We start from the raw sequence: 15,101 nt of genomic DNA on the forward strand, positions 1-15,101 counted from the left end.
CCCCTAATTGTGTGTGTATTTGGGGAAGTACAGAGGCTACATCTGTGTGCTGCCCTGGGCTACTGAGTCTGATTTCCCTGATGTCAAAAGCTTTGCTGATTAGTACTTGATTCTGGGGCTGTGAAATCCAGGTCATGTGAGGAGAGCAGAAAATTCATAATAGTCACATACTCATTAAATGTTCAACAAATGGATTGTCTCAAGTCACAAATTCCTCTAAAAGCTAAAAATGAGACAGCAGTATGAGTTATACCATAATAGCACTTTTCCTGCTCAAAGCAGCCTACTAGGAAATGAATCCAGTTAAGTCCAATTCCTTAGAGTTTTAGAGCACTCATGGAAGGAGTCTTGCCATGTGTCTAGACACTGGAAAGTTAAAAAGAGATGTGCCTGGATTGGAGAATTTGCTGCAGGGCACTGGGGCTGCTCTCCAGAGCAGAGTGAGTGTGAGGATTAATGAGCACAGGGAAGTGGGATCCTGAGCAGCTGCAGGTCTGGGAGATGCTGAGCAGCAGGAGCTGCTCTCAAAGCCTGTAAATGGATCCACAACACCTCACTTGCCTTGCCTAATCTCCACTCTGGGACTTGACTGTGCCTCTGGCAGGCTGGCTAAACTGCTTAGTGCTTGTGTTATTTTGTTGTTGTTGATCAGTTTTTCATGCTGTAAAAGCAGGCTTTAACTGGTTTTTCTTCTCCTTCAGTGACCTGTGCATGGAGTGTGCCTTGCAATTGGAGACCTGCCCTTTGTGTCGACAGGAAATACAAACCCGAGTCAGACGGATCTCTCACATTTCATGACACACGTGGAGCAATGCCACAGACTTGTTTTTAAAGAACTACAACCAATACAGAAAGGGGAAAGCGTCTCTAACCAATCTGTATGCACATAGAACCATAGCCACGGCCAGATTTCATGCTAACCTGTAATCTGTTTATCCTAAAACTGAAATCTTTAATAAGCTCTCCCCAGCTGCCAGCAAAGGGAGCTGGTTTCAGCAGTCAGGAGCTCTGGCTATTGGTTCCTCCGAGCAAGAGCAGAGGGAGTTCTCTCTTCTTCCCCTTTTCCTTCTCGCCTGTCGCAAGTGCTGAAAAAATTTGCACTGGAAGTACACATACAATGCATTTTAGAAAAGAAGAGAAAAATAAGTATTTCCTAAAACAGGGCCGTGCTGTCTTGTGCTCGAAAGTCTCTATTTTTGGCAGAAGTCAGTGCTAAAAAGAGAATGCCAATGTTTTCCTGTTTAATGTAGCCTCCTGCTGGTCAGAGACTCTGTATTTTCCGGTATTAAACGGCTCAAAGACTGAATCTGTACACAGACTGGTTGGAAAAGACAGTGTGGAGACTGTAGAGAAACTCACAGGTTTTAATAACTTGGTGATTCCAAAGAATGTTCTGATTTGTTTTTAAATGTTAAAAGATCAGTGGTATTTTCAAGTACATAATGTTTCTGATACTTTTAACTTCGGTACCCACATTTTTTTGTGAGGTTATAATTTTCAGGAGGTATTCTTAACTAATTATAATGCTGGACTGGAATTAATTTGATATTCTGGGTATTTTTTAAGGTATCATCGAACATCTTTTTTAATCAGTGTTGTTTTTGAAAGTTAGCTCAATTTTTCCAAAGTGAATATATCTTAAAATATTAGAGGAGACTTCTGGACCCATTTATTTAAAACAAGGTTATTTGGATAGCAATTTCAGTCTTATTCTTAACTCCTTTAAAATGCACCTTGCTTGCCACTTGTCAGTCCTGCTCTGAGCAGGTTTGGGGCCACACTTCCTATTTTTTTGTAGGGATCATACAGTGGGAATCTCTGCTCCACTTTAATTACACATTTGTGATGTTTGTTTGTTAAGGATGCACTTCAGTAGGCAGCTCTTGACTTTTACTAGGTTTCTACAAGGAATCAGGGTTCACAGCTGGTGTCAGTGAAGTAGCACAAAAATAGGTGGGGTTCTGCTTGTTTTGCACCAACTGAGGATACGACTCGGTCTCTTCCAAGTCTTGCTCCGGTTGATTTTTTAAAAATATCTGTCTGTATAGTAGAACTTTACTAATTCACACACAACTTAAACCAAAACCATCCCACTTCTTGGCAGTGATTCAGCAGCAGAGGCTGTTGTAGTGAATTCTCATGGTGCAATGTAGCTTATTTTTAAAATCATTTCTTATCTTTATTGTACTATGGAGTACTAGCAAAGCAGAGCTGAGGCTGCTTCTTCCTGCTGAGCACTCTGGCTTCCTACAGACCTCAGCAGGAGCTGAGAGCTCTGCACACAGGTCCCAGAACCCAGCTCTCTAGCAACTCCTTTCACCTTCTGCCTTTGCTAACTCAAGGGTGCTGAACTTCATCTGGAGATGTGTGAATTAGGAAAGTTCTGTCCATCATTTTCACGTTGACTTTTGTCCAAATGTAGACTGAATCCAGCAGCAGAGTGCTGGTTATGTTTTTGCTAAAATGTGGATTTTCTTCCACCTTGGCTGCCTGGTTTAAGTCAGACTGGCAAATCTGTGCCACAGGGATCTCATTTCCTTGCTGAGTGTACTTTACAATGTTTTGCTGTATCCATGTTTTCAGTCAGGGCCGAGTCCCTTCCAGCTCCATGCTCAGTGAGCAAACGTGAGCTCCATCACTGCCACAAGGGTGTTAAAAATTCAGAATCACTTTGAAATGAAGTTCTAAGCGCTTCCAAATGCAATGATGAGTTTTTATCCCTAAGGTACAGTTACAAATCATCCTTTAGGGAAGAGGTGGGACAGAACCATTTTGAACTCTGCCTTAATAGAGTCTAGTAATTTCAGGGCTTTGCTTTCCCTGGCCAGGATTAACTGAGGTAAAATTTTCAGAAGTGCCTAGGACTCCTAATTTGTATCAACTGCTGTATGAGATTAAGGTCGTCAGGCCCAAGTCCACAATGGCCTCCAGGCACCTGCTGTCCCCTCGGCGTGCAGGTGACCTTAGAGCCTCGCTGCCTTTGTGGACGTGGGGCTAAGTGCCTGCGTTCTTTGGGGAAAACATGTGAATGCTTTGGAAAATTTTGCCCCAGGCCGTCTTCCATGCAGCTGGTGCTGGGCAGAGGAAGCCAGCGGTGGAGCTGTGGTGCAGAGAACTGTCCTGTTCATTTCGCACGAAGGGAAGGACTGCACCCTCGGGCTGCAGGCCGGGGGTTCCTGTCGAGCTGGATTCTCCCTGAGCAGGGAGCTGCCCCGGGCACAGGGACGGCAGGCGGCCACTCCACAGGCCCTCACAGGGGCAGACGAATTGTAGCAAAGTTGTCCGTTCAACAATAAAAACATCCTGAAGGCTGTTTGTTGTTCAATTCCTATTCGCCTGAGGCGAGTGTATGCGCTGGGGTGGGACACTCGTGCCGTGTGGGCCAGGTCACAGCGCTGATCTCTGGGCTGCAGCAGCAGCGGGCTGTGCCCACTCCTGTGGCGGGGAGCCCGCTCTCCCAGTGCCATTAACAAGCAGATAAAGCTGTCTCCTGTCTCCCCTCAGGGCCCGGCCCGCCGCAGGACGCGCTCCCCGACCCGCCATGGCGGCGGCGCCGCCTTCCCGCGCCGCCCCCGCCGCGCTCTGATTGGGCGGGCGGGCCGGAGCCGCGCCGTGATTGGCTGCGAGCGGGGCGGAAGAGCGCGTTCCCCGGGAGACGGCCCGAGGGGCGGGGCTGCGCGCCGGCCTGAGGGCGGTGGGTGCGGGAGCGGGAGCGGGAGCGGGACCCGGGCTGCAGTCCCGGGAACGGCGGGCTGCCACCGCCGGGGCGCCTTGTGCAGAGAGGGAGGGTGATGGGCCGCTGCCCTGGGTCCCTTGGAGGAGCGGGAGGGAGTGCGGCGCGCTGGGTGCCTGGGGAGGGACAGGGCTGGAGGGCTTGGCCGGGCCCGAGGATGCGCAGGCGAGGGACGCGCTCGCGGTGATGCCCCGGGGCTGCTCCGGGGGCCCGCGCTGGGTGAAGCACGGCGGGTTCCTATCGCCAGCGGCCCCAGGGTGCCCTGTGCCCCTGTGTGCCCTATCTCCGGTGTGCCCCGTCCCCGGTGTGCCCCGTGCCCTCTCCCCGGTGCCCACTCCCAGCCTTGGGCCGAGTGTCCAGCCGGGACACAGCCCCTGGGATCGCTGTTCCACGCCTGGCCTGGGACACACAGGAGCAGGGCGGCACCTTTATCTTACCTGGCTTTATTTCTATAATGGTCAGTCAGAGATGTTTCAGGAGAAAAGGTGTAGAGGTGTCCCCCTTTATAGGGTCTGGTTGTGTTTTGAGCCTGTTCTCTGAATAGGCAGAGAAAGTTTCTAGGTTATTTGGGTTATTACAGAAAAGCAGTAGTAATAATTTTGGAAGAGCATGATGTTGGAATTCCTGTGTTTAAGAATTAAAATTTACCTCCTGATTAGCTCTTCGGGAAATGTATGTCAGTTTAGCAGTTGAATTTGTATTAACTCTAAGTCATGTTATTCTTTAGCACTTTGGTCAAAAAGAAGAAATAACCACTTACAGCTGAAACATACAGATTGTCTCTTCCACTCTGGCTAGGCAGGAACAATGGAGACATCTGATGGAGAAAGTTTGGGTGTAGCCACGTGAGTATGCTGCATTCTCGTGTGTCAGATTTTCAATTAGCTAATTGCTAATTAAAATATCTTGACAGGAATATAATTACACGAATGAATTTATGCCACACTGTTTAGCAGATTCTGCCTCTTAGGAGAACAAAGGTGCAGAATGCCAAGCTGCAAGAGGGAATTACATCAGTACAGAGTTTAGGTGAAGTCAAACTAAATATCACTGTGGTCAGTGTAGCACTGGGTAGCTCTGCTGAGGGATCAGAGCAAGCCTTGTAAAGGCTGGAAATTGCTTTTTCTGGTGTTCATTTTAAATTCAGAATTTCTCCTTTTCAAGAGTGTTTGTTGTCTTTTGTCACTGATCCTGAGAGGAGACTCTTCCTCTGTTTGAGTGTTCTCCTCCTAAAGCTGAGCCCATCCACAGGTGACCTCAACCAAATTCCACACTGGCAGGTGCTGAGCTGCTGCTTCACCCCACAGGTGTCTGCCATACTCTTCTCCCAGGAGTTGTGGCAGAAGGGGACTGTGACTGTGCCTCTGTCATGCGTGGATTTAACTCTTTCAGCCTCAGACTCTGAACAAAGGCCGGTGCCAGGGCTGCCTGAGCAGAGCAGTGTGCTGGCCCAGGCTGGGTAGGTGACAGGGAATTAATCCACAGGGCTGGTGAGCTCGTGCCTCTGTAGGTGTGTGGATGCCCGTGTGTTGTACAAAGAGATGGAATCGCGTTCTTCTGGAACAGATCAATTCCGTTACTTGCACAGACTTAAACCAGGGTTTAAATCCACACTTTCTCTGTTGCTGTTAGGATAAGCTGCACAACTAGCAGTAGCATTTATTTAGAGGGGGGGAAAGAGTGGAAATGATGGCCAGGCAAGCCACGCGTGCCGAGGGGAGCGCTGAGCCGGGGGAGCCGCCCGGGCCGGTCCCGGGCTGTCCCGGGCTGTCCCGGGCCGGTCCCGGGCTGTCCCGGGCTGTTCCGGGCCGGTCCCGGGCCGGTCCCGGGCCGGTCCCGGGCCGGTCCCGGGCTGTCCCGGGCTGTCCCGGGCCGGTCCTGCGCCGCCCTCTCGCGGGCTGTCCCCGGCCCTGGCCCCGCTCCTCTCCCCGCAGCAGCAACGTTGTTGCTAGGATATCGCTCGCTGAGCAGACGCCTTTTTAAATCAAAGATCTCTTAATTTTTCCTGATCAGAGCGAGCCTGGTTATGGTTAAGCTGTCAGCTAAACTACTGTTGGATTAATTTCACTGGAGTAGTCTCTAATGGCAAAGTAACTTTAATGAGATTTTCAAAACTTAGTGTGAAGGGCTATGCTGCTCTGTTTACTGATGAGAAAAAGACATTCAACTGAATTTAAATGGTGCTTTCACTGATCAAAGCAATTTTTTTTTCTTAAAAACAAATATCCCTGTTTCTTTGAGACTTCTTTCCCTCACATGTCAGAAATGTTTGTCTTTCATCCCTTGGAGGAACTAGGAAGAGTTCATCTCCCACTAAAGATGAGCTGTGAATGCCAAAAACATCTTGTGGACTATTTACTGTGTCTGAACAAATTGCACAATAATAGAGCCAGACTCCTGATTCTGGCATTTCTTCTCTGGATCAATTCAGATCCATAGTGCTGTTTAATATTTGCTCATGATAGAATAACTTTAGGAGATTATCCCATTTATTTAGATCATATAAGGATGTTTCCTGCATAAGAAAAGTATTTAAGTTTCTTCAGTTATGTAATACTTGTGTATACATTCAGTTTAAGTTGTTCCACAAGACCAAATATTTCAAAATATTCTCTAGAGTGTCTACAGTTCTGTGATCACCATGTGCAGGAAAGAGAAGGGAAATTGGTAGCAGCTGGGATTTGTGGGTTGGAAAAGGTTTCATTTGCTGTTCTAATTACACTCTTTACATTCTTTTGCACCAGAACTAGAATTACCTTGACAGTAATGCCAGTAAAACAACATTTATTCTTTCTTGCAATTAGGCACCTTACTGGGAGGAAGTAGAGTAGAGGCCTGGTGAGATTCTCCATGGAGCAATCTTCTCGTCAGAGCCATGGATTCTTTTCTAGGTTGAAACTAGGAGTTTTTCAGTTATCTTGTAATTACTGGGTTTATTTGTTTATTTGTACTTAGGCTTTTATTGACACTTTTTAATTTTAACTTTAATTTCTGCTGTGGTGAAAATATATTTTTTTTTCTTTGCTTTCAGCTCCACCACTTCTGATGAGTTTGATGCAGTTGTTGGTTATCTGGAGGATATCATAATGGGTAAGGTTTGCAAGTAGCTACAGATAACAACAGGGCTGCAAAACATGTCAGCTGCTCTTCTGTTAATTACCCCACATAGAGAGCCCTTGCCTGCTTCAGGAGGCTTTCCTTCCTTCCTTACCTGGTACTGTAGTAAAAATATACATCAAATTCTTCTGTGTGCTTGTGGCTCTTGAACATTATGCTCCACAGCACTTCAGTACACTGCTTCTTAGAGAAACAGTAAAGATGCTTGTGCATCTCACAGAGAAATCAAAGCTTTCTGGGGTTTTTTTGGAAGAGACTGTGAGAGGCAGCCTTCCCTTCCCCAGCTCTGCCCAGCTGACACATCTGTCAGGATGTTCTTGGAAGCTGCCATGCTTTGTCTGGGCAGTTTTCTGCAGTGTCCTGCTGCTGCAGGGAGCCTTTTGCACTCTGATATAAAATGCCTGAGCTGCAGGCTGGGGCTTGGTTCTATTCCAGGACTGAAAGCTGTGAGAATGGGGCACCTTATTTCTGTGTATGCAGCTCTGAAGCACAAAGATGGTCAGAGAATCACAAAATGGTTTGGGTTGGAAGGGGCCTTAAAGACTGTAGGGAAGAGGTATTCACTTAAAAAATACAGATGTTTTGCTGACTTTAGAGCCAGAGCAAAAAGAGGTTGAGAATAAATAACTATTAATAAATGTAGAGCAGGAGGACTGTTTTGGTAATATTTCACCATCAGCCTCTGTCCTCTCACAGATGGGTCAGAAGTGGTGGTTTGGCAGCAGCTGTGGTGCTGATGTGATGAACTGTGCACGTGTGCAGGGCTCTGTGGTCACAGCAGGGAAGCAGAGGACCAGTGAATGTGGGGTTTGTGTTACAGAAAGGATGACTAAACTCCTAACTCTGTGCTGCATTTCTGTTATGGCCCAGATGATGACTTCCAGTTAATACAGAGGAATTTTTTGGAGAAGCACTACCAGGAGTTTGATGACTCAGAAGAAAACAAGCTCATCTATACAGACATTTTTAATGAATATGTAAGATACCTTTTTCCATTTTTCTTATTTTTTGAAAATACTGGGCTTTCATGGAGCAGATCCCAACATGTTCCTGTCTCCTTCAGAAGCACAGCCTTGATCTGTGAGCAAAAAAGTTTTTTTCTGAAGCTTTAGATTCCTTTCTCATTGTTTCACACAAAATTTTCTAGAGGTATTTTTGGAAGTTGTGTAGCTCCCTTGCATAGAAATTTAGCCAATTGCTGTAGTAAATAATGTGTTTGACATCTGTGCAAACAAAGTTTCTTCTTTTCCAGTTGTTTTATTTCTTGTATTAGATAATTCTATCACATCCTTCATGCAAAGCATAATCAAGAAACTAGACCAGTCTGCTATTCAGTACCATTAAATGAGTTGGAAAAATATTTGTTAGACGATACAAATAGTCAGTGTTTGTTCTTCCCAAGATCCCCAGCAAAAAATGTGCAGCTCTGTTCCTCAGGGCTGTGAGAACAGAACCAGCAACACCCACTGAGGAATCTGCAGTTGTGCCCAGTGAGGCTCATGCAGAGTGTCAGGAAGGTGTCAGTGTAAGGCTGCTGTTTGAAATCTGCCTCTGAAATCTGTTGTGATCTTACTGGGGTGCTTTGTCTGGGTTTTTTTCAGATCTCTTTAGTAGAGAAATACATTGAAGAGAAGTTGCTTGATCGGATTCGTGGGTTTGATATGGTTGCTTTCACAGTGTCATTGCAGTAAGTCTCTGCTTTGCTTTTGGTTGAGGAGTGGATTGTGTGCCTCTCAGTTCTTTTTATCTAGATTAAAGCTTAGGTTTTTCGCTGTTCTCCCTTTAGATAATGGTTCCACTTTAACTTAAAATAGAAGTGTTCTTGCTGGCAGTGGCATGACCACTTTTCTTGCCTTCTAGCATGTTCTGCTACTCTAAATTTCTGAATTGTCCTGCTGAAATATATTGGGTTTGAAGTGGTAGGAGGAGAAATCAGACTGAGAGCACTGGAAGATTTTCGTATTTCTTGCCACTTTGAAGCCAGACCCTTAAAAGGTTGTGTCTTATCTCTTCCAGGCACCTCAGTAGCCTGGTGGTGTTTCAGTTATGTGGTTGAATTCCTTTATTGCAGTTTTCATATGAAGCATCCAGAGCAGATTTTGGGTTGTGTTCAGCTTTTGCATTGGGTCATTTTAGCTTTACCAGCTACCTGAGGTGCTTGTTTTTGAAAGGTCATTGGTTTTCCCTTGAATAAGAAAATCAAGTGTAATTGGGAACTGAATATCTTCAAACATTTGAATTTGGTTAATTTTTAATGTTTCTTAAATAACAGGCCAGGTTTTCAAGGACTGATGTGATACTCATTGGATTTAGATAAATGTAACAATGTAGTTGGATTGGAAATAATGCATAGTAATATTTGGCTGCAGTTTTGCTATATGATAACCTGAAATAATATTCTTGTTTAAATACTGATATCATTCTACTTGTCCTTTTTGACCTTGTACCATTTTAAAAATAACAAATTCTTCTCACATAATTTTCTCATTTCCCAACTTCTTTTTCTCTGTAGACAGCACAAAGATGAAATGCCAGGTGATATATTTGATCTGCTGCTCACATTTACAGACTTTCTGGCTTTCAAAGAAATGTTCTTGGAATACAGAGCTGTGAGTATATCACATTGTTTATTTTCAGTGGCACAGTAGCTCTTGGTTTTGTGTAGCTCCACCTGAGAGTGCCAAAGGAAAAGTTTCTACACTAGGTCACAGTATTTAATCAAAGGCTGTAATGGAGTCAAAGGAAAAATTAATTCAGTGAGTGGCTTTTAAAACTCAAACTGCACTGCAATTTAATGATTTCTAGAAAACATTAATAAAGCTGGCATGTGGAGCAGCTTTTCCTGCTTTTGTGAACTTCCTGCATTTGTGAACATTGTTTTCCAAATCACCAGAGGGGAACACTTTTTCACTGTGATGGTCTCTGTGCTTGTGGAGTCTCCATCCTTGGAGATATTCTGAAGTTGTCTGGACACAGTCCTGAGTGACTGTGCTTGAGCGTGGGGTTTGGCCCAGATCACCTCCAGAGATCCCTTTCCACCTTGACCATTCTGACTCCATAGTATCTTCTTTTATTTTTTTAATCCTAGTCTTCGCTTTTTAAGCCTCTTTCATTTGTTTTCTCCTCCTCTCTGTGCCAGCTGGAGAAATAAACAAAAGTGCTAAGATTTTTGGATGAGGTTTTTCCTAGCAAAATAAAAATCAGTGCTCTCCAGTGTCGGTCCAGTCCTGTTTGACAAGGAGCAAAAGAGTTGTGTTATGCCTCTGCCTCTTCCCCATCCCTGTGAATTTTGTGGAGATGGGGACAGGCTGAAGAGAGTCAATCTGTGTATCAGCATCAGGAGGAGTTTCAGTTGGGTTGTGCAGACTGGGGTCTCTGAGAGGCAAATGACAGGAGCCAGATTTCAGCAGATCCCTGAGGCACCAGCACAGCATTCCCAAGCAGGGCTGAGCAAGGCTCTGCTCTGGCACGGGCAGAGCTGGCAGGGTGACAGCCCCCTCACCCCAGGGATTCCTGCACAATCTTCTTGGGTTCACACTCAATCACAGATGCTCCAGTAACATGGAATTTTAAATTGGTTTGATGCAGCAGGAAATGTATTGCCTGTTTCATTTTTTTAAATGCTTATTCCAAACCATCATGGAGTCACAGATTTTTTTTTTCCTATGTTTCTAGGAGAAAGAAGGTCGAAGTCTGGATTTAAGCAGTGCATTAGTGGTGACTTCATTAAACCATTAAACAAGTCATTCTGAAGGGAGTTCTGTTGTATTTTGAGCAGGGTCTATTCAAATTGCAGAGGTGAAAGGCAGCTATTCCCCAGAGAGGGGCGGGGACTCGGCTCCACTAGGAGGGAGGTGTTCGGTGGGGCAGGGCCAGGATGGTGGCTCCCTCTCCAGGGGGTGAAATCAAAGCTTTCTGGGATTTTTAAACCTTTGTACAAATGGATGGAAGAGACCGTGAGAGGCAGTCTTCCTTTCCCCAGCTCTTCCCAAACTACTCCTGACATGTCTGCCAGGATGTTCTTAGAAGCTGCCATGCTTTGTCTGGGCAGTTTTCTGCAGTGCCCTGCTGCTGCTGCAGGGAGCCTTTTGCACTCTGACATAAAGTGCCTGAGCTGCAGTTTGAGCTCCTTGTTCTTTGTCCTTTCTCTGCTGAACACAGAGAACAGTTTATTCCTTCTGTTCCTGCAGCACCATTGCTTAACTGGAAATCATCCATTTCCAACCCCCCTTCCACTAGAGCAGGTTGCTCACAATCCCATCCAGCCTGGCCCTAGGCAGTAAAAGATGCTCAGTTCTCAGGGATGTGGCTTTAACTGAGAAGTCAGTGTGTGCAGGGAAGTTCTTTACAAGGTGCCAAGGCAGAATTCATGCTGATCAGCCATCAGCTGCTTTATAGGAAGGAGCAGCACATCATTTCTTTGGTCACATCCTTCCCAGAGAGATGTAGATTCTGGAGCCTCAGTTGCCTGGTGATGCAGTTGAATCTGGAGAAATGCTAACTAAATTAATTTGGAACATTTCAGAGTTTGGAAGGCTGAGACCCGTGTCCTTTATCAGTGTTTGTAAGTAAATTTTCTGTTTAGATTTTGGAATTCAATAGTGACCTCCAATGCTAATTTTTATTGATTTTATTGATTTTATTTTCTTACTGTTCCTGTTACATATATATATATGTGTCTCTGCATATTCATAACTGTGGAAATTTGACCCTTCATTTACTCACTGACAGACAAATAAAGGCAGATCTGTCATGGGCCAATGCCATGTGTCCAGTTCCTTTTCAGTTCTCACCTTCCATCAATGCAGTTCCATTTCCTGATCCTGCCTCTGCAGACAGCCTGGCAAAACTTTTGCCATGCAGAGCATGCAGTAAGATTTGCAGTGTACCTCACCATGCACCAGCTTTGGAACTCACTGAATCTGCTTTTACTACCTTGTACAAGGAGGGTGTGAAAGGAAAAGCTGCTCTGCCTGGCTGGGCATCGCTTCTCGTTCTGACAAACACCCAAAAGGTGAATTTGTGGTCTGCAGCACGGGGGAGCAGTGTGGTTCTTCCCTCTCCTGAGGCGCTGATCCTGCCTGTGATCCCAGAGCTTTTGCAGACTTGTTTGTAATTTCTGAAAATGACCTGCAGCTAATGGGCAAAATTGACTTGCTGGTTAATTAGGTGAAATCAGGAGTATGTGGTGCTGAGCCAGGAAGAGGGAGTGATTAAAGCCTTGGCACCTCATTTGTGTTCTTGTGGTCTTGGCTGCACACTCTGAGCGTGTGTGTGCATAAAGCAATGAGAGGTGAACCCTGTGGACTTGTTCCTTCCATAGCCCACATGGAGTGGGAAGGAGCAGCCACCTCTGCTGTGACATCTCTGCTGTCCCCATGCTGTGCTGCCTTCTCACAAAACAAGTTTTCTCATGACAGACTCCAGTGCTGTATTTAGGAATGTTTTTATTTAAAGCATAAAATTTCTATTCAAATTGTTAGAAATCAATACAAGAGCAGTTATGACTGCTTCCCTTGCTTCACTTCTCATCTTCCAGCTCTGCCACTGTTTCTGCACCCCATTAATTGCATTACTTACACTGTAGCTGTGAATGAGCAGAGAGGGGAGCCTGGGCTTGGGTTAGTCAGTTTTAGTATTGGACTGTGCCAAACTGGCTGAGCCCCCTCAGTGGAGCTGCCCTGGTGAGGATCCAGATGAGCCCCGGGGATGAGCAGGAGCTGCAGCCCCAGTGAGTCCATGTCCCCGTGGCGATGCCGATGGGGTCGTGCTGTGGGCAGCATCATCAGAAACCACAGGGCAGCATCCACGTGAGCCAGTGCTGACCACCACTGCCAGCACAGGCTGCTCCCAGAACGAGCCCTGGTGGCACACGAGGCTCCAAGCCTGGCACAAGCTGGTGCAGGGTGGCCCGTGGCCGGGCTCTGCCGTGCGCTCCTTACGCGTGGTCGGTCACTTGGCTGGTGGCCGCGTTGCTGCCGAGCCCTTTCCAGGCGCGGAAGCTGAAGAAGGTGCTCACCCCGTAGACGATCATGGTGACACAGGCGAAGAACTGGAAGAGGAGCACATGCCACGTGTGAGCAGGGGGCTGCCCCGGCACTCGGCCCTCCCCTGCCCGCGCTACTCACGGAGGCGGCGGCTCTGCGGTTGTAGTCCCACTGCCGCCAGGACGTGGGCTGCACGGCGGCCGCGCACGCCACGAAGGCGGTGATGTACAGCACGGTGGCCACGGCGTTGTGGATCATCAGCTGGGAAACAAAGAGGAGCTCCTGAGGTCTGGGCTCGGGCTCGTGCGTGGTGGGGAGAGGTGAGAGCAAAAGGCTCAGGTTCACATTCCTCCCCGTTCCCCATTAAATGCTCCCCAGGTTGTGCTGGGAGGTTTTTGGATGACACCACAACTGCAGCATTGGTGGCTGTAACTTTCTGGACTGACACAGGATTTTCTGGTTTGACCATTTTCTAAGCAATTCAAGGGCAGAATGAAACAACATCACTGTGCAAAATGCAGGGGACTTGGCTCCATCCACCCAGAAGAGACTGAAGCCTTCCCAGACTATCTTTCCAAGATGTTTCCCTCTTGGGATCCCCCCTCACTCCCTCTCAGCTACCCACCACAAGGGGCCAGGGGATCATGTAGAACTTCTCATGAAGTTGCAGGAGGTAAATCACGAGGAAAAGGAGCGTTAGTATCCAGAAGAAGAGGGACACAAACATCACCCAGCCGTACGCTGCATGGAGGTGGTACGTTGTGGCGGCGATGAGAGACCACACCAGTAAACCGAGCACCTGTGGGGTGAAAAGGGGACCCTGTTCAGGGGCTGCTTCCTGCAGGAGGAGCACAGAACATCGCCCACAAGCCCAGGCACACCAGCACCACCAGCAGTTCCCCGCAGCGCAGGAAAGCAGCGGCACACTGGGCAGGAGAAGGGCTCCTTGGGAAGCCGCTGTGCCCCTGTGTAAGCCCGCACCGCCCATTGTCATGGAGGAAACACAACAGCCTTTGTCCTGCCCGCGTCCAACGCCCTGCTGCTCGGCCGCCCCGACAATGCCTCCTTGTCTGTCACGTCCATTTCTAACACTCGTGATCACAAAATATGTGCTGGGAGAAACATGCAGAGGGGGCTGCTGCAGGAGTGGGAGTGGCACGCGTGAGCTGCCTGCTCTGGCTGCTGCCGGGCAAAGCAGGGTCTGTTTAACAGTGTGGCCTGGGCTGCAGAGCTGGGACACGCTGCAGAGCTGAAAGGTCTCGGCTGCTGGTCTTGCTTCCATCTCTTTCCAGGTGCTCCTACAAGGCACCCCCAGCAGCATCCTGCCCAGCCCCTTCCCTGAGCTTTTCTCTGTCACCACCAGCTCAGCCATGCCCAGGGGCTGGGATCAGGAGCCAGGAGCCAGGTCTGTGCCAGCTGTTTCACAGTGGCTGCCCGAGGAGAGGGGACGAGCGAGCAGGCTCCCAGGCGGCGGGGTCACAAGAGACCCAGCACGCAGCTGAACACCCACCCCCGTGCACTGGTGTGTACTGGGGACAGCACCAGCGGGAGATTGCTGGGGTTGCCTCCCATGCTGAAGCAATGGGCAGCGATGCTGCCGCTCGATTTGACCCTGCAAGGACCCTTGGGCTCCTCCGAGAGCAGCCGCCAAAGCCTGGGAGGACAACCTGGAGAGCTGAGAGTGTTCCAGGGAGCGAGAGAGCCTCACGAGCACCCCCAGCACAGCTCCCCGGGAGTCACCGGGCTTCACACAGCCCCGACCCATTGGCTGTGCCCTGCGGAGATGCCCGCACGGATCAGCCCGTGCCTGGCACTGGGAACCACCCGGCACCGAGCGGAGTTACAACCGGCAAGGGCTGTGAGGACAAGAATCCGACTTTACGACGGGAAGGAGGAGAGAGGAGGCTGCACTGTCTTAGGGCTGGGGATTAACTAGGGTTAGCGGAGATGGGGTCGGAGCGGCAACCAAAGAGAGCCGGGGCTGTTTCCACCTGAAGAAAAGCACCCAAGTGGGCGATGCCCTCCCCCGTCCGCCGCGCCCCCTCCCCGGTACTCACGGCCTGGGCGCACATCAGCCCCCCGAGCGGCGAGAGCAAGAAGGAGCCGTCCAGGCCCGGGGGCGAGCCCGGGGAGGCGCTCCGGGCCCGCGCGGCACCGGGCAGCCCCGCCATGCCGCACCGGCCCCGGCACGGCCCGGCACGGCCCGGCACGGCCCCGGCACGGCCCCTCCGCGGGCGGGGCGCGGGCGGCTCCGGGCGGCCGGG

At 48.6% G+C, this 15,101-nt stretch overlaps 3 protein-coding genes across 6 annotated transcripts in view; 2 read left to right on the forward strand and 1 right to left on the reverse strand.

Moving 5' to 3' along the window:
* Nucleotides 1–3,313, forward strand: part of RSPRY1 (ring finger and SPRY domain containing 1) — a 35,966-nt gene extending 32,653 nt beyond the window's left edge. For all 4 annotated transcript variants that reach the window (XM_064386391.1, XM_064386390.1, XM_064386393.1 and 1 more), the window contains one exon: nucleotides 702–3,313. In XM_064386391.1, coding sequence (XP_064242461.1) covers nucleotides 702–798 — 97 coding nt within the window. In that variant the 3' untranslated portion in view covers nucleotides 799–3,313. The remainder of the gene's footprint in view (nucleotides 1–701) is intronic.
* Nucleotides 3,314–3,632: 319 nt separating this feature from the next.
* On the forward strand, nucleotides 3,633–10,596 carry ARL2BP (ADP ribosylation factor like GTPase 2 binding protein). Its single transcript, XM_064386691.1, has 7 exons — nucleotides 3,633–3,694; nucleotides 4,461–4,578; nucleotides 6,765–6,823; nucleotides 7,721–7,827; nucleotides 8,452–8,537; nucleotides 9,363–9,459; nucleotides 10,526–10,596. Exons 2-7 carry the CDS (start codon nucleotides 4,541–4,543, stop codon nucleotides 10,586–10,588), a joined length of 450 nt encoding a protein of 149 aa, XP_064242761.1. The 5' UTR covers nucleotides 3,633–3,694; nucleotides 4,461–4,540; the 3' UTR covers nucleotides 10,589–10,596.
* A 1,684-nt stretch (nucleotides 10,597–12,280) lies between these two features.
* On the reverse strand, nucleotides 12,281–15,062 carry PLLP (plasmolipin). Its single transcript, XM_064386689.1, has 4 exons — nucleotides 14,895–15,062; nucleotides 13,463–13,636; nucleotides 12,979–13,098; nucleotides 12,281–12,902 (listed from the first exon to the last, which is right to left on the reverse strand). The coding sequence occupies exons 1-4, from the start codon at nucleotides 15,006–15,008 to the stop codon at nucleotides 12,789–12,791; spliced, it is 522 nt and encodes a 173-aa protein (XP_064242759.1). The 5' UTR covers nucleotides 15,009–15,062; the 3' UTR covers nucleotides 12,281–12,788.
* Between the last annotated feature and the right edge of the window lie 39 nt (nucleotides 15,063–15,101).

The sequence above is a fragment of the Passer domesticus genome, chromosome 12 (assembly GCF_036417665.1).
Source record: "Passer domesticus isolate bPasDom1 chromosome 12, bPasDom1.hap1, whole genome shotgun sequence".
Classification (NCBI taxonomy): Eukaryota; Metazoa; Chordata; class Aves; order Passeriformes; family Passeridae; genus Passer; species Passer domesticus.